The sequence below is a fragment of the Brienomyrus brachyistius genome, chromosome 1, assembly GCF_023856365.1.
Source record: "Brienomyrus brachyistius isolate T26 chromosome 1, BBRACH_0.4, whole genome shotgun sequence".
Taxonomy (NCBI): Eukaryota; Metazoa; Chordata; class Actinopteri; order Osteoglossiformes; family Mormyridae; genus Brienomyrus; species Brienomyrus brachyistius.
This window is the reverse complement of record NC_064533.1, coordinates 22,948,912-22,971,674: the sequence shown is the minus strand read 5'-3', so window position 1 is coordinate 22,971,674 and position 22,763 is coordinate 22,948,912. Positions and strand designations below refer to the sequence as shown.

The 22,763-nt window shown below is 44.1% G+C and overlaps 1 protein-coding gene across 6 annotated transcripts in view; it reads left to right on the top strand.

The window, feature by feature from the left end:
* LOC125744462 (lethal(3)malignant brain tumor-like protein 4) overlaps positions 1-22,763 on the top strand; it is a 63,931-nt gene that overhangs the window by 39,165 nt on the left and 2,003 nt on the right. For 4 of the 6 annotated variants that reach the window (XM_049016330.1, XM_049016295.1, XM_049016315.1 and 1 more), the window contains 3 exons: positions 2,116-2,201; positions 18,357-18,529; positions 22,673-22,735. In XM_049016330.1, coding sequence (XP_048872287.1) covers positions 2,116-2,201; positions 18,357-18,529; positions 22,673-22,735 — 322 coding nt within the window. The remainder of the gene's footprint in view (positions 1-2,115; positions 2,202-18,356; positions 18,530-22,672; positions 22,736-22,763) is intronic. The other 2 variants (XM_049016324.1, XM_049016338.1) reach the window with 1 other exon arrangement.

The following is a 22,763-nucleotide window of genomic DNA, read 5'->3' as shown; positions in this document are numbered from 1 at the left end:
CTTTGTGATGTCACTAAGGTACATAAGTAGATCCAGTGGCAGGTTTTTTTGTTTCTGGGGCCCAACTCTAAAATAGCTAGCGAATATAGTCAGAAGATTGTAGCTTGCTGGCTGGTTAGCAGAACATGGTGCTTCAGCATCGTAGCTTGCTGGCTGGTTAGCAGAACAGGCTGCCTCAACATTGTAGATTGCTGGCTGGTTAGCCATGGTGTTTCAGCATTGTAGTTTGCTGGCTGGTTAGCAGAACAGGCTGATTCAGCATCGTAGCTTGCTGGCTGGTTAGCAGAACATGGTGCTTCAGCCACATAGCTAGGTAGCTGGTTAGCTTTTCACTTCAGGAGATATTTCGCAGCTCGTCACTTCCTTTTTCCCCTATTTAAATAGTTACCCCCACACCCACTTGGCTAAAATAGGGGAAAAGATTTCATGGAGGATTAAAGCCTTATGCACTTCATGGTGCTTTGTGAAAGCCTGCCGTTTGCACAGGTAATGATTATGCAAGAAAGGAGGTCAGGCACTCCAGGCACTTAACGCTGCCGATAAGAGCCGGTACGAACCATTCAGCCCTAAAACTCACTGCTAATAGTGAAAATTAATCATCTGCCGTTTGCAGCGCGATTAAAACTCACTATGCCTGTCCTTTTGTTTTTAATTGCTAATGAATTTATAAACTATAAAGAAATAATTAAGTCTGAATTAGTATTAAGCAAGTTTGTAAAGTTTTTTGTGAAAGTTGCTGATGCAGTGCTCATTTGCAGTGGCGCCCCCTATTGTCAGTTGGCACAGTAAGCCTTGCCATACTGTCCAGTTCTCTCAGTTTAGCCGGACAGGTACAGATTTAAAATGTGCTGCCAAATTTTACTTTTGACAGCACAGCGCTGAGTTCTGTGCTAGTTCTACTCCCTGGCTCTGTGTAACACTGCTATTAAACTTTCTCTCCAGGGCAAAAATATTCACTTCACCCTACTCACTGGTAGCAGTGGGTGACCTGAAGTTCAGTGTCTCCTGTGAGTGTGATTCGTGTGAACTGTCTACCCTGCCCAGTTAGGTGGGTTACGGTTAGTTCTAGTGACAGTTGAGGTGTCATTTGAACTTTGATTGACTCCATCTGCAAAGGATCAGGAACCAAAAATGGAGGCCTTCCGATGACGTTCTGGCTCATTGGACCCAAAAACCCCTCCACTGTCCAAAAAAGAGACATATGCACCGATTTGCAGGGTAAGGAGAGAAAAGCCGAAGGACAGAGATTTGGGTATGTAGGGACATGTCCCTAGCAGTATTGTGGGAGTACCGTGTGTTTGGGATGCAGGGAGCTAAGAGCTGATTTGTTGCCTACTAATGTTGAAAGCTATACCCTCGGGATAGTGTTAAATGGCAAGCAAGAGAAACACCGAGGATCTGGTACTGGGATGTTTGTACTGCAGTACTTTATAACATTCATTTTATGACCTGATTGCAAGATTTGAACCCCATCATCATCTCAGCAATATCTATGTCGGAATTGACACTACAGGGAGAACCAGGAATTAGAATCATGGTTTGATGGGACCACAGTTGTCTCTGGCAGGAGGGGGGGGGGAGGTGTCAACCCAACAAAACATGCCAACAGATCTCCCCAACAGGATATCCCAAGAGTTGACCCCAACAAGTCACTCCAACGCAGAACCCCATCACAATACGCTAACAAGACATCTCGAAGAACCACAGCATATGGAAAAGTTTTCTGGGTTGTTGATAGAGTTTCCAGTAGCAGTTACCCGGTGGGGGGGTTAGAGTTTTCATGTGTGATGTGCATCCATATTCTGCAAACCCATGGCAGGAGATCAGGTGGCATGACGTCTTCATGTGAGGTTTGGGTAAAGCACAATCAGTGGTGGGTGGCAGGGTCCAGTACCAGGGTGGGGACATCATTACTGGGAAGGTGTGCGTAGGCTGGTAAGACCCCGGCTGTGGGTGCTGCGTGTTGAAAGCCGAGGCGTGGGAAGGCTGCCTGTTTCTGCCTGTATCCTGCGCCCTGTGCGTTGATAGGCTGCCCTAGCCCTGAGTGCACTCTACTGGGCTTTAGTCCCATGTCACAGGGTGATCATTTAGCCCCCATCCCCCTTCTTTGCCTAGGCTTGCACCGTCAACAAGATATCTGAAAATCAAAGAGGAGGAGGAGGAGGAGGAAGAGGAGATTGACTTGCACGCCGTATTCAAAGGTATTTCATACTCGACAACTTTTCTCTTCCTGGTATTTGCCGTAGCAGCACCTCGCAGATGGAAACAAATGTGGTCTGCATGAACTTTCCAGAACTCCCCCCCCCCCGAGTTGTTGAGATGGCCCTCCTTTGCCGTCATGATCGTTGTCTATTGATGGATTACTGGCTCCCGAGATTGTCCCAAATTGGTTTTTGGTAGCGTGAGAATTCAGATAACTTCCAGAGATATGTCAGTATGTGTTTTGAGGCCTACCTACAGTGAAATGAAGTTCGACGTGTAAATTTAAATTGGAAATAGATGTTCTAATGATGATAAGGAGGATGGGATCTCCTCAGTATTTGCCAGTTTTTGATTCTAGAATCCTGTGTTTGCAGAAGTGAAGCTACACTAGTAAATGGTGTACTGTTTTCCTTATTCCGTTCATCCATCTCTCCTACTGCTTATTCAGTATGGGGTAACTGTAAGACTGAAGTCTCTCTCACAGAGCAGGGGGGCATAAGGCAGGAGACGCCCTGGCAGTGGGATGCCATTTCTATACATGTATAATTAATTATGCATTATTAACATAATAATTAGGAACTGTACGTACCGAGACTCCTCTGGGATGCATTGAGTAATTGAGAGTTAAACAGTAGTATCTAAAGTTCCAATCATATATTTTCTTTGCATTATCGGCTCCTCAGTTTCCTCATTAATGGCACATGAGACCCGCTGGTTGGTTCCAGTGTAACCTTCAGACACCTGGCAGCTAGCCACAGCTCCCAGTTGGCCGAAACCGCTCGCCATGACTGGCGGAACAAGTGACACTGAAATATCGTCATCACTAGCAAACAGCTTTTGCTGAAAAAGTACATATTTTTGCGCCGTTTGAGTGTCACGACCGTCTTGGTTTCCTCGTTTTCAGCTCGGCTGACAGCGTCCTTCGCTCTGGCTCATCACCGAATAATTAAATCCCGGAACATATGGAGGAATCCGGCAGCCTGACAACTTGTCATTTTTCCCTCCTTTAACTACGTGATTGATTTGTTTGGAGTTGTTTGTTTTGAAACCTTTGCAGAATTTAGCGAGTGACACAAGACCTCAAACAACGGCCGCTTGTTTGGAGACTGACTGAGTGCCCTCCCTTGTCTCACCATGGACGTATTGTGAGCTTTAAGGGAGCGTGGCGAAAATGGAGGGCATCCCTTTAAGCTGACAAACCCTGGACGTCTGCCGTTTTGATTTCAAGGCAGCTGCACGTGTTTTGTTATTAATGATGCACGTCTCGCCCTGGGTAAAATTTCTATAACTTGGTACAGTGACATAATGGGGGTAAAGGATCGAGTAATGAGACTGGGTGTGCATCATCTATAAAAGCGTTATGAAACAGGCCACTTGGTGCACACTTAGGACTGATTATTATTAACCATTCGGTGTAGTAAATCCGTGTCAGTCTGGCCTAGAGGCTGGCTGGGCTCCACCACCGATAACCTCTCCATATACTAAGGAGTTGCTCAACCTGTACAACTTGGCAGCCGTTTCCATGGAGACCAGAGTCTTATCCAGCTGTCAGCTTGTGCAGAAAGTCCTGAGCTTGCTTAAAACTTTCATCACCCTCCCCAAAAAAAACAAAACGACTGTCCTGTGTGTACACGTGTGTATACATATTTATATAAAAAAAATTTAATTGAACTGAAATTGATGCCATTCCAACACCAGCACTCCCCCCCCCCCCCCCCCCCCCCCAAACCTTCAAGGATGATGTGACAAGGACACGTTACTTCCATCACCTGCCCAGCCAAGTGATTCACCTCGGGGCACTGGGTGTGACCTCAGCAGCTCCTTTATCTCATGTCTAAGTGTATGAAAGGGGGGGGGGGGCGAGATTGGAGCCTGACTTATTGTCATGGAGATTCAGTTCCTTTTCATTTTGGGGGAGGAATGATTTACGGCGGGTCTGCGCTGGAATCTCCGCATCCTTCATTTTGACCCTGATTCTCCCGCAGTCCGGAGATGAGGAGAGAAGCCGTTTGGCAGAATATGTGAACATCGAGACAACCACATGGCCTTTATTACATATGGCAGAAATTGCCAGTTTTATTCAGATTTTTTCAATGAAGTGATGCTTTATTTGCCATTTGTAGGCGTACAGGTTCCTGTTTTTTTCCATCTCGCTGTTCTTTGACACACACACGGTCGAGAGCAAAGCTTGGAATCTGAGAGCAGGGTCAGCTGTTTATTCGGCATTTTGGGAGGGGTTCAAGGCCTTGTTCAAGGACGCAACAACCACGTGACTTTTCTGCCAAGGTCAGGGCTCGAACCGGCAACTTTTCCATCATGGCGCAGAGGCCTAACCCACTGTGCCACACACTGCTGTCTTAGACCAGCATGAGGAAGCAGGTTGAATTGCACTCGTGCCTTATCTGTACAGATAACGCTACCATCTCCACTTTCATGATTCTGATGCGGGTGACGGCACGCTGTCAACGAGGACCCGGGATGTCCACAAGTTTCCCTCAGTGCCTTGGGAAGTTCCACGCACACACAGATCGTGCTGCGTGACGCTTATCCTGCAGGCAGATGGAGGGGGCAGCCTCTACAGGCGTGTACAGGACCCGGGCTCCCGTGGATCGTTTCATCCTTCCTCTGACAGGACACTCCAGTCTGTCCTGTAAAGCAAAAGTTGAACCTGTTCTCCGGGGGGGAACACCCACAGCCTACGCATTAAAATGATAATTCCTTCCAGTAATACAAGTTATCTTTCAATGATGGCCTTCATATCATAAGGACTCTGTAAAATGTTCAGTGTGTCCCCGTTTCATAATAAGAGTCTCTCACGCATCAATAAGAGCCCTTTTTTAATATGCTTTGCAATCATTTTTTTCCATTAAACATTCAACACATTTCACCTTGTGCCCCCCTGTGTTGTATGGCTGCTTGTCTCCTGATATTTACAGATTATTATTATTTTATTTTTTTTGGGTACAGTTTTTTAAATCATGTTGCAGTTGACGTTGTTTCCACATCACAAGTGGAACACGAGCCTTGTGCATCGCAGAAAATTCCAGGGCCTTTTCCACAGTTCACGGCGGTCGGTGGATTCGACGCAGAAACTCGGTGGCCCTGCCATGGGATTTATCTCAACATGAGACACCCAAAGGGAATTTCTGGCACGTTGGATGGAATAATAAGGAGCGAAATGGGGTGTTTTTAACAGACCGCTGTATTTTTTTATGGAAATATACGCCTGCATTGATACAGTCCTCAATGGAGGAGATCCGCTGATAATTTAACTTTGCATGTAGCTGAAGCTGCCACTCATGTCTCTTACTTTACCTTGATTTTCCAGTTTTTTGTTTTTTGTTTTTTACTTGACAGGCAAAGATGCAGCTAAATCAGTATCTATCTCGCATTTAGTTGCAAGTTTTATATTGACAAGAACTTTGTGATTTACCTACATTTTTACTTTTAAAATAAAAAATGGCATAAATGTGCTATTCTCCTCGTAAATTTTAAATGACTTGCTCATCCAGCTGAGTCTTTCCAGTGAACATTTTCAGCCAGTTTAGTGTTACAAAAAGCTTCTCGAATCAGGCAAATATGGCGAGCCTCCTGGGGGTTCGATATTAATCAGCAGGCGGGTTGTTCGTTTTCTCTAGCATTCCTAGCGCTGAATCACTCTCTTCTCTCCCTCTCCCCAGCACAGAAAAGCAGATGGCTGCTTGCAGACATTCGTTTGACAGAAAAACAGCCCATATACTGTTATATTAAACATAGAAGACAGCCATCTGGTCCTCAGAGTTTACACATTGGCTTGTACTAGACATTTGACCAAAGGAAAAAATTTCATTTCCATTTTCTCCACTACTAGTTGCTCAGAATTTAAATCCTGTCTAAATTTTGACATTTTCCCTCCATTTTTCAGCCTCTGTTTAGGCGGTTCTGTCCTCTTGGTGGTCGACAAAACGTCGTCTGTCAGGGCAGGTATTTATGGGCTAAAAATGATCTGTTTAAATCAATTGGACACTGCTGACTTGGACGCTTTGTGTTTGTGGTAGCAACTGTCCTTCTGGGTATAATCAGTCTGTTGCCATAGCAGCTGACAGAAGCCCCCCCCTTTTTCTGACCAGCTGGTATCTTTTGAAAACCGAAATTCTCTGTTTGAAGAAAGTTCTTCATCGCCTTCATGTGCTGCTCTGCATGTCAGAATCTCTGCATCTTGTAAATCATCCTATTTATGGTCTGAATGAAGTTACTGATACTTAGTGATGCTTAGTAATCTAAGCCAACCAGTAACCTTTAAGAAAAATGGTCTAAATCTTAGGTTCTCTTAGACTAGGTCGATTGTGAATTCCGGAGGAAGTATGTTTGTTCCTAAGTGATTCTCAATTTTATTCGCGTTTTGAAAGTCTGTGAAATTTCAGATGGAATCAATATAACAGGAACATAAAGGGAACCAAAAGAATAGTTTCTTACTTAAATTGGAATTAGTATTGGAATTGCTATCTTATGTTTGGAGCGTAATGGATGTGTTGCATTCAAAAATAAGCTTTTTATATTGTAAAACACTGTGGGGGCAGTGTGTGGCTCAGTGGGTTAGGATGCTGTACCTGTGACCAGAAGGTTGCTGGTTCAGATCCCTGGGTCTGCAGAGTCATGTCACCGTTGGGCCCTCGAGCATGGCCATTAACCCCCAGTTGCCCCAGTGATTGGCTAGCCTCTTTTCTGAATAAATAAAATATGTAAATCAATGAAATACAAGAAAGCAATGAAACAAAGTCAGGCCAGACATCTAGCTAGCTGTTCACAGGAGCGTTAAAAATCATTTTCTAACATTTTATTATCAGTTCAGATTTTACAACATTTTGCTTTTTAAAAATATATTTTCCACTGTAAGGGAACTTCATGGAAATTAACTTTTAAATTTGACTTGAATGAAATAAAATTATTAACGATTGCTCCAACAAATGGAAGCTTCAAAATGGAGTCATATAAATATTTTCAGGGTATGATTAATAAGGATTTTCCAGAGCCATTGTGCCAATCTTTGTAAGTTCAAAAAAATGAAATCTGCAAGAACAAAATTATATCAGCAACCCTTTCACACTGAAATGTGAAGTAAATTGATTACATTGTAATGGAATTTAATACAATGAGGTTTTTCCAGTAAAAGCTATCTTCAGAAACAGTTCTGTCTGGAAAAAGAAGGATTAGCTAAACAACTGGAACAGAGGAGAATTAAAAAAAAAAAAAACATTCTCTATTGTATACAAATGCAGAGCTCCACAGTTCATAAACTCGTCTCTCTGAGGATTATATAAACATTGTTTTTGTGATTTGCTCTGTTACCTTATTAACACTGAAGTGTCCATCCATCCATCTTATCCTGCACAGGGCCTGGAGGATATTCTGGTTTTGCTGGGAGGAGAGTGGCTGAGACTGGTTTAAACACATTTAAGTGAGCACACAATGCAGTTCATGACGATGTTGACATCGATCGGTTGCCATATAGCGTGTTTTAATTCCAACCTGACACCGTCTCTGTTGTGGAGAAACTGTTTTAGCTCCCTAAATGTAGGTGGCCACGTGGGAGAGGCATGAGAAAACCTCTGCAGGCAGGCGATTCAGATGAACGTAAAGTTCAGAGTAAAAGCAGGTAGTGTGGTGAACGGTAGCCCAGAAAGCAGGGACCAGAAGGACCACGAGACAGAAATAAACACTGTAGACCAGCATAAAATGACAGTTACGGTGAGGATCACTAACCTGCAGAAATTAAAATATCCTCTGGTCTAATTACCATTTTTTTAATGGTAGCTATAGTCTTTATTGTTATGGGAAACGGCATATTGGCAGATATCAGATTCAAGTTCATAACTTACTAAAACGTTTACGTAGCACATAACTTAGGACATTTATGTAAGATAGCTACGTAAGAATTACTGCTCGATTCGAGTGGTTAGTCATCTCCTAGTTACGCATACTAAAACTAGATAATTTCATGATAAAGTTCAGTGATGTTTAGGTGTTACAATTGAGTAGCAGCAGTCTAACATGGACACACTGCAATAGAATTTTCGGAACCTTTTACGTTTGTTTGGCAAAGGTATTGCACAACGTATAAATTTACATGGGACATACCAACTGGACTAGGGCTATACCAATGCCAGGCACTTAGTGGGGGGAGACACATCTGCTAGAAGAGGGAGTAACACACCTGTGGATGTTCTGTAAATTAAGATGTCTCTCCCATGGCAGATGGGAGCTAATAAGTTTAGTATTCCAGCTTGTGTTATTCCTGACAAAAGCAGCGTTGTTGGCACCAATAATAAAAATGAAAATACCGCCGGTAATTCATTTAAGTCTCTGCTGATGAAACTCCATCTGCGGTAAACAGAATTGTAGCTATATGCTGATGTAATTCTGGTACAGTTTCTCTCTGTAACTCATACGTTTTGTTTACAGTATTGCAGACCAGAGTATGGTCGATCTGTATTGAACTTTCCAAATATCTCCAGCTGAATTTTAACTTTGAGGGATTTTGTTTTCTGCCTCCTGATGACCTTTCCATGGGAATGCAGTCAGTGAGGAATATGCTGTGAGTGATCTTAGTATTTCTGTCCTGGCCCTGTATGTCAGCCGCCCCCCCCCCTCCCCCCCCCTCACCCGGGCAACATCAGAGCCCAGCCACTAAAACCACTCATGTTCTTCCAGTCCTCATGAATACATTATGTTAATCTATGCAGCAAAGCTTCAGTAATGTTGAAGACCCCAGAATTGAGGCACCAGGACAAGATGGGAATCGTTTATAAACCACTTGTGAGGGTGGGGCTTTCGAGGACGAGGGTGGGGCTATTATGGGTTTTATATCATTAAGGACTGATGAGCACTGGCCCCAGCTGAAAGCTGACTGTCCCCCACAATGCCCCCCTCCATTGTTACTCACTGATTCAAATTATACCATTAGCTAATGATAAGGTTGCCACCCCCCCCTCCCCCCCCCCCCCCCCCCCCCCACACGCACCTTAAAAAATCCTAGAATCGCCCCTGAAACCAGATGCCGAGGAAGCTGCTAGAATGGTGGGAGGTGCTAGAATGGTCAACAAAATGGTGCAAGGAATCTAACCAAAAGCCACATAAAACTCCACAAAGACCCACTACTAGTAAAATTGATGAAACTAACAAAGCAGGCAATTCAGTAACATACAGGTGAATATAATTAATCAGCACTCAAATTGCTCTACAAACTGATGACCAAAGCAAATACCTATGTCCCTTTAAACATTGTTGTTTCTGCAAAAGCAGGTATGAAAAACATGTTGAGAAATATCCAGACTTATTTTGTTTCTCCCCAAAATGCATGTCTGACAGGTTTTTTCAGTTAGTATCAGGTCAGCGGTGCAAGTTAAACGTTCTTGTTAATTTCATTGGTGGTTCTATGTTTGTGCCGAGATCCGCTGAACTCGGGTGACACAGCAGCTCTGGAGGAAATTGCTCCCATGAAGGATGTATGTCTGAGTGGCACTGCACCAGGAGCCCTTTGGCTCACTGCACCAGGAGCCCTTTGGCTCACTGGACATTAAGAAATCCTTTCTTTCTGAATGATAGCTTACAGGATAATATTACTATATGCTAGAGGTATCATGGCTGAATGACCTCTTTGCCACATCAGAAGCAAAAATTCAAAAGCTTTGTCATGTGTAATAGTACAATAAAATATTTGTTGTATACAAATGACCTTCTGCAGACACAACATATAATGATCAAGAACTATAAATAGCAGTAACAGGGAATGATAAAATACACTATATGCTATATATAAGCAATACACAGTAACACACAAGTAGGACAACTTTAAAGTGGTTTAGTGATTCGTAAATTACGGTGGTGATTTGAATTGTAGTTATCAGTGTGTATTTAACATTCTTTTTACTATCAGGAAGATGTTTATGAGGCTTGAAATACGGGTCCTGATGGACCTGCAGCATTTTTTGGTGGCATCCTTCCTCTAACAGATAAAAGTGCAAGTTAAAGATTAAGTTGGAAGCACAGTGAATATAGATGTTGCTAAAAGCGAGGTGCTGTGTTGGACGATTACTGCAGTAATATCATTGCCTCCGTGTCACTTTGAACAGTGCCAGCTTGTGGCGTACATCAAGGTTCAGTTTTTGGCTCTATTACGACTAGTAACACATAAGAGAAGCACATGCAAACAACTGCTTAGAGAAATCCTGTCGCAACTAATGATGACTCGAACACCCCAGAGGCCCATATCCCAAAAGCATCTAGCATGGCAGTTAATGGCCCTTTGGAAACACACAAATTCTTAGGTCCAGCAGACTGCGATTCAGCAGGTAACCAGCAGTATTTAGCATCATATAAATCAATAAAAAGGTGAAGGTTGTCGTTTTTCTACTTTATTTATGTGCATTTTGATTTTGATATAACAACTACTTCTGGCATGTTTTTGCTGCACCCCCCAGGTCTGGTCATTTTATATCAATATCCAAAAATAACTTGCCAGAAAAGGGCCACGGCTACAGGAAACCAAACGACGGCTCAATAAGTTGTTGAGTGAATTGTGTTATTCAGGATAACTGCCAAGCTATATAATTTGCAGAAGTCATTCATCCTAAGTGCTTCCCTTGGGTCACGTCCAGCACGCCACTGACACCGTGACCTTTACCCTTATCGCGGATTACGAGAGCTTTATCGGAAAGTGGTTGGAAATACATTAAAATCGTAATCATAATGAAGGGTGGGGGGAATCGTAATACCTAGCTTCCTTGAATAGTCTGTCCATGGTCTCTCTCTCGCTGAGCTTTTCTGAACATATAACTATGAGAGGTAACCTTTAGAGTGGCCTTTTATGGAAGCATTTACACGCGCTTCTGTAGAAACGCTATCTCGCCAAAAACGATTACAGTGCTAAACTACAGTGTGTCTACCGTTAGGAATGAAGGTAAAAAAAGAGCAGGGCCTGTGCAGAACCTCCCGCGTCGTTTTTAGACGCAGCAAACTCGCTGGTATCCGAACACTGCAAGGTTATTAAATATTCAGAAGCTGACCTTCCAAGTGCTGGTGTGTTTTAAAGGGAACGTGTGAGCCTGGTGCTGTTCCGTTGTTTAGCACACGCGTAGGTGACGCCGTTCCCTTTACGCGGCCAGTGAGGCGGCAAGTTGGGCTCCCGGCTTCCTTCCCTGGAGTGGCATTAATACGCTGTTAGCAGGGGACGCACCGAAACTTTGTAAATGTTCGCCGTCGCGGTTTTTATTCTTGTGCTGCAGTCAGGATTCTGTTCTGCTTAACTTTTGGTTCTATTGGTTTTTCCTTCCAATGCATATGCAATACCTATTTTTTTTTTTTTATTTAAAGAAACAGCGCATACATTCAGAGGTTTATGCATGCTGTACTGGTAGGTGTCTGTATTGTACTTTGGCTTTTTAAATCAGCATCAGTTTTGGTGAGGGGTGTGAACTGTTTCGCTGTCAGATCGCTGAAGTCTTCCGTATTTTGTTTTTTTGTTCCGTTTCAGCCTTGGGGGGGGGGGGGGGGGGGGGGGGTCATTTTCTGGAAATAGGCATGCAGCCAGAGAACAATAGGCACATCCATAAGAATCTGCGTGTAGGCCCATAACCTCTTGAGACGTTTCTCATAAATACCCGAGCAGAACGAGGCCCAAATGCGAGCGCAGAATAGCAGAGGCTCTTTTAAAAATAGATTGACTTATTGTTGGGTTCTCACGTGGCAAAGCAGGATTTCGTGTCTGAAAGGCGGCGCAGATGTGTAGTGATAGCTCTACACGCCGCCAGTCTCTGATCTTAACATAACGAGAGGTATAACCAGCTATCAGGCATGCAGGTATTGTAGAAAGAGCCTCAAGTCATGGCAAAAATTCTGGATGGGGTGGGTTTCTAAATTCTGTCGCACTGGAGTCTTTCTCAGCCTCAGGCTTTTTCTGCGCCATGGTCTCTCAGCCTGTTCACACTTCATCCAGTACCAGCAATTCAAGCCACTTGGGTCACTCCTGCTTATTGGTCAATAATGTAATAAGCCCCTCCCCCCCAGCAGGGTCGTCCTACTGTGCCTCGCTGCAGTCGGCCCACAAGTTAAGCTCGATTGCGGCTGCAACTAACTCCATCAGCGCAGGCCACCCTCTGCTCAATCGAGTCTCCATCCCATTGAGGACAAATGCTGTTTGTAGCATATCAGTCGTCTTAAAATGTTCTGTGGGAGTGAAGTCGCTCGCCTGGTGATTTCGGCCCACAGGCACAAGAAATCAATCCCACCCCTAGTTCCTCCACTACATGATGTGATTTTTTTTTTTGGAGTCGTTATTAAAGGAGAGAGAGAAAGGGGGAATATTGGGGGCATGGTGCCTATGCATCACTGCCTGCCCTGATTAGCCTGTCTAACATGGAGGGCTGGGTCTTACTCTCAGTCAGTAGAGGAGACTGAGAGGACCAGAAATGCACCGTGACGGACAGCATGGAAGAGCTTTAAGAACTTGCTTGGGATTTCCCTCTGAGACCAGATTTAAGGCCAGTCGGGTACCTCACAGTCTTAGGTATGGCTGTCCCTCTCAGGGGATGGACAGATTCCTAGGGATGGCTGTCCCCTTTTGGGGGATATCTCAAAGTATCCATGCTAGTGCCCTCGCTAGTGCTCTGACTAATGGTCCAGTGCGAGGCCTGATTTCATTTGAACATATGCCTTCATTTTCGAATTATTATTTAAGAGGGTTAAAGTGGTTCTGTAGTGCAGTGTAAATACAAGAATGTTGCCTCATATATTCTGTTGATTTCAAAGTACTGTCATAGATTCTATAACATGGTCTCAGGTGTTTTGGTTGGATGTTAGCGCAACTTTACAGCTGATACAATATGTATCAGTGCCATGTTTGGTCCAAGGTCAAATACACAAGCGTGAGCAAGGTGGAGAGAAGCTGAAACCTGCTTAAATGGAATCCTGTCATGTGATAGAATGTGTCCATTCTGAATGGACGTCTCCCGTAGCTGTCCCAGGCGTGCAGCAAATCATTTGGACAATAGGAATCTCAGCCAGTATGTATGCCCTAGGAGGCTGGATCCATCGCAGTAAATTCTTCTGACACTCTGTGTATTGTTGGGAGTTGTAGCTTATACCGGTGCTATTTTGTTTTTGCACGAGAGATTAATTTGATTATTTTATAGAAACAAGATTTCACCATCGTTTGAGCAGTGGTGCAGACAGGAGACATTAATGGACATGTTTTCTCAGATGCATCTGCTGTGTTCTGATGTGTTCCCTCTGCATCCTACAGCAGCTTGCCTTCTTGAAACACCAAATGTTTCTCCTGTCACTTGTTTATTTCTCTCACTCTCTCCTCGTCCTGATGATGCAGCCTGGTTTGCATGAAGGAAGCACCACTTACCTTCTGTGTTGGTTTTCATAGTGCAAACAATGTGAGACCCGACGATCAATTTCTCTCCAAATAATTTATTATGCAGTTTAGTCCCTTAAAGTCTCTGGTGATCCCCAGCTAAGTGAACGCAGAGTGCCCCAGGACTCATAGCACAGACTCCTTGGAGAGGACGGTTTGAATTACACCCTGTCCCACTCAATCTCCACATGGGAAATTGCCTTGCATTGTCAGTTTGCCGTTTTCAGCGTGCACAAAATTCTCTCTATATAGTATTTTTGCCTTTTTTCCAGTAGTGTCTCCAGAGTACTGTTGCGTATGTACATGCATGTACATGCATTTCCAGGTAATATTCTGTGTGCAAATACATTTCCAGGTCATAATCTATGTGCAGATACATTTGCAGGTAGTATTCTGTGTGCATGTGCACCTGCGCCTGTAAATGCATCTGCACACAGAATACTGCCTGTAAATGCATGTGCACACAGAATACTGCCTGTAAATGCATCTGCACACAGAATACTGCCTGTAAATGCATCTGCACACAGAATACTGCCTGTAAATGCATCTGCACACAGAATACTGCCTGTAAATGCATCTGCACACAGAATACTGCCTGTAAATGCATGTGCACACAGTATATTACCTGAAATAGCATGTGCACAGAGAATACTACCTGGAAACATATATGCACATACATTGTATTCTATACTATGTGCCTGTGCATTTCCAGGTAGTGTTCTCTGTGCACATGCATTTAGGGGTAGTATACTGTGTGCACAAACGTTTCCAGGTAGTAAGTATTCTGTCTGCACATGCACTTCCCAGGTGTTGCTACGCTTTTGTGAAGAGCCGTTTTGATGCAATCTCTCCCACGCTTTTGTAACACCACTCCGGCAAGAAAACAATGACAAGTGAACGCAAATGGTTTCAAAGGTTCCCCCTGCTCCTGCTCATGCCTCCACCCGAGGCGTCGTTCAGGAAGTCACTAGCTGCTAAATGTGCTACATAGAGAGTCTGGCTGTACATCCTGAACCTGTTCAAGTCTCCGGGAGCAACCGTGATTATAATGCCTGGATGTGATTAACTGGGAGTGTGATCTCAGCCTGTAGATCTTCACTTTGTTAAATCATTATTCCCAGAGCAAAGATGCCGTCTGTAACTACCAATGCCCTCGAAGACCTTCCCAGGTGGAAGCCACCTATGATAATTAGCATTAAAAGGGCATCTCTGTTCGGAGGAACACCATTGTCTGGTTACATGTTTATATTATAGAGATTAAGATAATGTCCTACCACTAACACTCACTGGCTCACTGTCTACTGGATAAGTTGCTCTGCTAAAGTACCTCACTTCTGGATGCTGTGTACCTCTATATCGCACTTTGACTTCGACTTAGACTTTGTCTTCTTACTGGACTGCCTCCTGAGTGATATTTGTGTGTGTGGCATTCCTGACATGAGGTTTCTAAGTAGTCTTCCAGTAGCTTTTTCTCCCCAGATACCTTGTACTTGTCTCGTGTCAGTCACTGGAAGTTCTGGCCAGCAGTACTGGTGCAGCTGACTCCTTGACAGCTGTATTCTTGTTATTCTTGCGGAGGGAGTTTGGCGTCGAGATGTGCAAGAGAGCAGCATCAGCGATCAACGGGGCTGGTGATGTTTTGGTGGTTCGCGGTCATGGTGGGTATTTGGCTGAAGCGTGGCTGGCTGTCAGCGCAGGGCTGAAGCTGACAGGCGCTCCCCAGGAACTCCCCAGGGCTGGGTGGCCGTCTGCTCTGACCGCAGAAGTTTTACTGGGTATTTCAGACTCACCCCGAAAAATCCAGAAGGACTTAATATCTCGGCTGTGCCTGCTTTGTTCTCCCTAGTGTGAGGTTTAACGTGCGGGGGTGGATGTTTCCTTCTGTATCTCCAGGGAGGGGGGGGGGGAATAAATAAATAAACGCTGTCATGACTTGATGAATTGTTCCTGAAGTGGCTTTGGGAATAAAACACTGAATAGCCGTGCGATCTGAGAGAGTTTCTATTCCCCAGAAAATTCATTCAGTTCAGATTTTAAAACAAACATTATTTGTTTTTGTTATTATTATTGTTGTTGTAGTTATTTGTTGTGTCCGTGCAATATACAACCACGCTCCCTGGAATCCTGGCACCGCTCATCACCCCACCCCAGTAACCTTGCCAACGCTGCAGCCCTATTGGCTCATCCCTAGCCTTGCTGGTCATCGCAGAGCCTCTCTTCCATAGCATCTGAGCACGCTGCCCACCAACACCCACCAGGCTGTCTTGCTGGCAGCTTCATGAGCCGTAAACCAACTTAGAAAATATGGCATCGTGCCCCCTTTGCGTCGACATTGCAGCCGCCCCGGAAATGATTGCCACGGTAACGTCTTCATTTGAAGACAGGAAAGAGAAACATAGACCCTTGTTTATTAATCCGCATTGTTCCCTGGTACAAAAATCACACCTTGTTCCTAAGACTAATAGGGAGACTGTAGAATTACTTAAATGTAAATGAGAATTATTGTTCTTCCAAACTGTAAAGGGAATAAGTAACGATGAAAAGGGGAAATTTATTTAAAGGGGTTATAATTGCAGTCATGACACCATCGTTTCCATTTCCTCCATCATCGTGTAGCATAAATGATCAAAGATGAGTGATCAAAGCCGTTAGCCTTTAGTATTCTTCTAAAGGGGTTTCGTACTGTTTTAGAAACCTGTGAGGATTTCTGCAAGGATGATCAGGTTCCTCTGAGCTCCACATCACAGTGTCTCTGCTGCCCGGAAAAGGGCGTCATGACGACGGAAGCTCAGAATGGTGGGGAGCCATAGTAAGGTGTCATCATTGAAAGGTGCCTCGAAATAGTGTCGGAGTAACAGCGGATGGTTTTGTGATCTTAGAACTTCGCGGCCAAGGGCGTGTAGTTAGGAATTAGCAGTGTTCTTCAGTTTGGTCTTCACCTGTATGGCCGAAGTCCAGAGAGATTCATACTGTTCTGTTCGACCCTGTGGCCAGGTTTTTGCCTTTGAATACATCATGAATAACTATGTGGTAAATTCCGATAGCACTCCTGTGAGAATCACCGTCATGTTAGCATGAAACGCTAGGGGAATTAGCATTTATTTGCTTGCGTAAATTTGCATTACAGATCCATAGTATTTTAAGTAGGGAATTGGAAATTTTGAGGTACCAAGTTATCGGGAATGCATTAATGAGTTGCGATGTGCGACGCTGCTAATAATTAATAATATATAGAATATGCAGTTTTTTGCCTTTAGATAATCCATGGATATGGATGCAGATCACTGGTACCTCCATGCATTTCGACCAGTCAGATGTTGGATGCAACCAGCTGGGATTTGGCACACTGTAGGAAGGCTGAGTCAGCAGGGGGAGGAACGGGTCGGGGGATTGCTCACAGACTTTGCAATAGAAAACTGTGAGTTTGTGGTAGGGCTCGGTTCCTGGTGGCAGTGGAAACATGCCCAGATTAGATTAGATTAGATTAGATTAGATTAGATTAGATTAGATAGATAGATAGATAGATAGATAGATAGATAGATAGATAGATAGATAGATAGATAGATAGATAGATAGATAGATAGATAGATAGATAGATAGATAGATAGATAGATAGATAACTCCACTTTCTAAACAGGCAGGTCATGATTTAACCCGTTTAAATGCCTCATTAATCTTTAACCTAATTAATTTGAATTCTTTGACCTTGGAAAATAAAATGGCTAATCACATAATTAGCTCGATTGAGGTGGACTGAAAATATCTGTGTCTGCATATCTGTGCATCTGTGTTAGCATATGTGATTCCTGCACATTGAGAAGCCATATAGTTGCTTATATATGTGGTTGGGTTTCTTTTCAGGGGAAATGTCCTTTTCTGGGTATAACCTCCATAGACAGTCAAGGATCTTTATGACCAGTAGCATAATTATGGGATTAAATGAAGTTAATTAGAACTTTAAGGCTTTTTTCAGTTTGTTTAAATTTTTGCATTTAAGGGTGACAGTTAATGACCCGGCAAGCTATAAATTGTATGCTGGCATTAGTCATGCATGTAGGACTCATGGGGGAGAGTCAAGCTTTATTCTTAATACCTCAGCAGTCAGACCTGTGGATGAGACCCCCCCGACACGCGCGGCACTCTCTATCATGCCGACGCTGACATCCAGCAGCGGCTGGGGACTGGGTCGCTCCTCTGTACCACAAATCCTGGATCAGTGGCTCCTCCCCTCCCCTGAAGGAGCTTTCTGCACTGTTAACTCTGCAGTAGGTTCTCGTGAACTGGAGAACCTCCCCCAGGATGAGCACTTAATCTGATAGGAGTGATCTTATGTCTTTGAACATTTTCCTCTTGGACCATAATACACATACAAACATGACCCATCCAACCTCGGTGAAATATTCCTCTGGGGTAAATTATCTGTGTTTTAAATGTTTTTGTCCAGGGTTTACAGTATAGCGAAACAATCCCACGATGCATTGCTCTCCCCGCACTGATTAACCTTGGTTTTATGCATCTTGATGTTCTTTATCCTTTGTTTTATACAGTAGTGTGCTCAAGGCTATTGCAGCAGGAAGCACGTGGTATGCAGTCTTCATTACTAGTGTATTTTATTGGCCATGTTAACAAACATTAATTGGAAGTGAGTCAGGTGATCTCCATGCATCAGTGTGCATGAGAGCGGTCTAGCGTGGATCAGACCGATCCAGTAGGTTTCCTGACCTCGCCCCCCATGTGTCATCCGCCCCCCCCCCAGCAGAGCAAGACCCTGACAGCATGGAGCAGGCCCTGCACCAGTCCGTCTTCCTGTCGGCGATGTCGCCACACCCCGGCCGCGAGCTTCCCCTCTGCTGGGAGCAGCACTGCAAGCTCCTGCCAGGCGTGGTGGGAGTTCCAGCCAGCAGCGTGGCCCAGTGGACCGTGGAGGAGGTAGGCGAGGACCTGTGGGACGGATCGAAGGGGGCAGGAGGGTGTATCGAAGGCCTGCCACCAGCGCAGGAATCACTTAGGGATATGTAGATAAGACTCTTAACTGAGCAGAGGCAGGCACAGGCAAAATGCAAAATCCTCATGTGCTGATGGTCAACTGAGGACTTAAGCAGCTATATAGAACGTTTACAGGTGGGTGGATCAGTAAATGGATGGATGGATGATGGATACATGAATGAGTGGATGGGTGGATGCATGTGACAGAGCTTCAGCTGTAGCATGAATGTGGGGTTACGCACCTTATTCTACATGCTAAGAATTTCATTGCACACATTCAAGAAATTTATAGTCATATCTTGAATGCCAGGGCTCATGGCCCCATACCCTGCATGATAATACTGTGGTTAAAATGCCACTCAATCACAGAGCAGCAAAAAACTTCCAAAGTGCCATTATGCCACTGATCATTACTGGTTATTGAAACTGCAGTCAGTGCTGCTGTTTAGGGGATGAAGGTTCCAAGTTAATACTTAAGATCACTTCATCTCTCTGAGATTTAGTTTCTTTTTATTTCATTCCTTAGCTGAGGAGATCATACATCTCATGGAGAGGAAGCTGTTAAACCATTTCATTCTCAGCAGATTCTGTCTGGATAAATATAGGGCAGAATATCATTGTGATACTCGAATCTCTAATTGTGTTACTCGTACATTTCCTTTGTATTTATAATACTACTCTTCCACTTCCTCTGTCTGTCCTCCCATGACACTGTCTGCCCTCCTCACAGCCCGACAATGACAGATGAAAATCCCCCAGCTTGAATATTTTGTCGTTTTTCCTCTAAATCAGATCTCGCGAGCTGTGATGTCGGGGATACGTCTGATCTCCATGGCAATGCGCAGAATGCCAGTGGATCGACAGTAGCGAGTCAATGTCAAGGGTAGCAATGTGAAAGCATCCCCTGGGAGTCCTGCAGCTCAGACGGGGGCTCGCTGGACGATTGGCAGAGGGAAAGGTCGCCGTGTGGGTGTGTTTTACATGGCGGAGAGACGGTACAAGTGTGGCAAGGGCAGAGCTGTGGAAACTTGGGCTCCTTCAGTCCCACAGAACCTTCTGTTACAGTCCCAGCTGTCAGCTGCAGCCCGTCCAGTAGAATCCCAGTAGATCCAGTGGCCCCTGCTGTCAGGCCCTCGACCGTGTGATGAGTGCCCGTCGATATCCGAACATCTTTATACACTACAAAATAAATGGTAGCAGCAGATCACAGAAAACAGCCAAATGGGAGATCATGTAACTGCAGAATGATGAAAATGAATGTGCTTCACATGATTCTCCCCAGGGCAGCATGGTGGTGCTGTGATTACCTCACACCCCTGTGGCTGGATGGATGGATGTTTATCACTTGGCTTAATATTAATGGCATATGATATTATGTATGAAACTTTAACGTTGTAGGTGTTTCACCCTTTTGCTGATCTGGGTCATGTAATATCAGATTTTTCTCAAGACTAAGTATTGTCTGTTAGTGCCAGACATTCACTGAACGACACACTCGGGCCACACCACAGTCATCTGATGGATCCTGCTCTGCGTTTATCTGCAGATCTTATAACTGCTTCTCACTCGAGGTAAGCTAGCGCTCAGCACTCAAGAGCCAGCCAACCTCTACAGCCAAAGATCTGTATTAAATCACTGTATAATGCAGCATCTGTATATATTCCTACAGAAAGGTCCCTGCGTTTATGTGAAAGTCACATCCTTACGTCAGCGATTCTGAAAGTAAGAGTCAGTGTTGTGGCTCAAGGTGGCAGCGCGCGCCCATGGCGTGTTTCATAAGCGTTTAATAATAATGAAAGGCACTATATTATGATGATGCGGTTTGGTTAGTGGAGAGTTTTCTTTGCACTTCCAATAAGCGGCTTCAGCTGTACGTCCTTGTTCCTCTGAGTTTCGACGCAGCAAAAAGGACGATTAGGATGGGAGTCTGATCTGATCAAAGTTATGATTTTTGACCTTGACCTTCAATGAGGTTTTCTCATGGTTTGACTCTTCAGCAGCTACATACGAAGATCTGCGTTTCCCCCCTCACTTCAGCGGTTCAGGTTTATTTTAAGCCACCGCCTCCCCCGGGGAGGAGGTCATTTGGAGGTTCATGTCGGACGGCTAGAACCCACCGGGCCCGTAACGTCACATCTTGTTGCCTTACGCCAGTTCCACTAAACCCACCAGTGACCACAGTGACTTTCCTGTCACTCTGATACAAACACAACTGTCACCTTCATCGGCAGATTTTACCATATACTTTAGATGCCTGGCTAAGATTTCGTGTGTGTTGTGCTACTGAGTTTTATTAGAACTACTCTGGTATCTACACATAGATCTATGTATAGATATAGATATTGGTATAGATCAGGGGTACTCAATTGACAAAACACAATTTAATCCAGACCATGCTCTCAATCTGCCCCTCCCCAACCACCCTTGCTCTACAAAATCTACGGGGGTCCCTGGAAGTGAACCTTGGTTTTTTACTGCTGATGGAATTTGAACCTTGGGGAAAAATACTTGAGCACCTCAGGTATAAATCATATAATATATAATGTACATTTCTTGAAACACTTTAGAATACATTAGTATCAGATTAAGTTTGTGTAATTAAGATGCAGTTTTTTTGTAATTATTATTAAATCATAATTATGATTCTTAAAACTGTAATTTTTTGCAGTTAATTTTGTGGAGTAGAAGCTAATGCGTTTATTGGTAATTGGAACATCTGGATGCCGATTGGATGGTCCTCACACAAGACACACCAATGGCAGCATTTGTTTACAGTTCTGTGGGAGATGACGGGTGGAACAGGTGCCTAATTTGCATATGAACATAACCAGCACTCGAGTCTGGTGCACCGGACCAAAAAATTAGGTCATAAGAGTTTTTCAGAACCACTAATGAACCATCCAAAATGATGCTCCTTGTAAAGAGTGCAGTTTATCTTTTTGACTCTGGTGCACTGGAAATAGTGGACCATTTAAAATCGAGAAGCCATAACTGCATTAATGATAATTATATGTTTATGGGGGCAGTGTGTAGCTAAATGGGTTAGGACTCTATGCCTGTGATCGTAAGGTTGCCAGTTCAAATCCCAGGGGTGTAAAATTGTGTAAAATTGAATGTGTAAAATGTGTAAAATTGAAGGTTCTGAATACTTAATAATTCAGATATATAAATAATTCTGTTGACGTTTAGGTAACACAGTGTTATATCTGCAGCTCTAATCCGCCCTGTTTTCTGTTTAATTCTTCATTTTTATGATAAATCAGCAACTGTTTTTCCATTGTATTTACCCAGTTTACCAAGTTAAATTGGAGGCCAGCTGTAATCTGCATTACCATATTCTGATATTAAGAAAGTAACTTTATCTAGCAGACATTTTACTTAATAATGATACATGTAAATAGTAACTAACTAATTATGTACTGATACCAGTGGTATCTACTTCATCTTACAGAAATTCAGTTGTGAGCTTGTAGAGTCCATAATTATAAATTCTGAAATCTTGAGTTCACAATGTACACGATAAACTATTTATTTGGGAGAGGGGATGGATTCCAGCACAGAAAGTACCAGATAAACAGGTGGGGAGTCCCTGTGGGTGGCTGCTTGCATAAGGGATTGGCGGGTAACCGTTGATCCTATTTGAGAAGCTGAGCTCGAAGCACCCAGGGGTTCTGCAGGCCCTCGTCCTGAGAGCCTTCTGATCCGCAGGGTGGAATAATTCTTTTAATCCCCCAGGATGATTTAATGCTCCTTCAGGCTGTGATTTGACTGTAGATGCCCATAGGGTCGTCCATGCAGTGTCTGGGTTCTTTCTTTGGGGTTCCTCCAGGGAAATGGGTACTGCAAGGTGAAAATGCTGCCACCAGTTTAGCCCCTAGGGCTTTCTTTGAAGCCAGGATGCAGCATAGCAACAGGAATGCCAGTCATTTTATTGACCGCACCGTGAACTTAGTTTCATGATTGGCTGGATCCTGCAGCATGACCTTCTCCCAACTCATTCTCAAACCTGTAGCCGTCATTAACATAGAAGCGCCGCCCCCACTGAGGTGATTCCATCCAATCGGTGTCCACTTCTTCTTCGTCTAGGTGTCTGAGTTCATCCAATCGCTGCCCGGCTGTGAGGAGCAAGCCAAGCAGATTAAGCAGGAGGTAAGGAGGCCGGAGTGTCCCTGGTGCC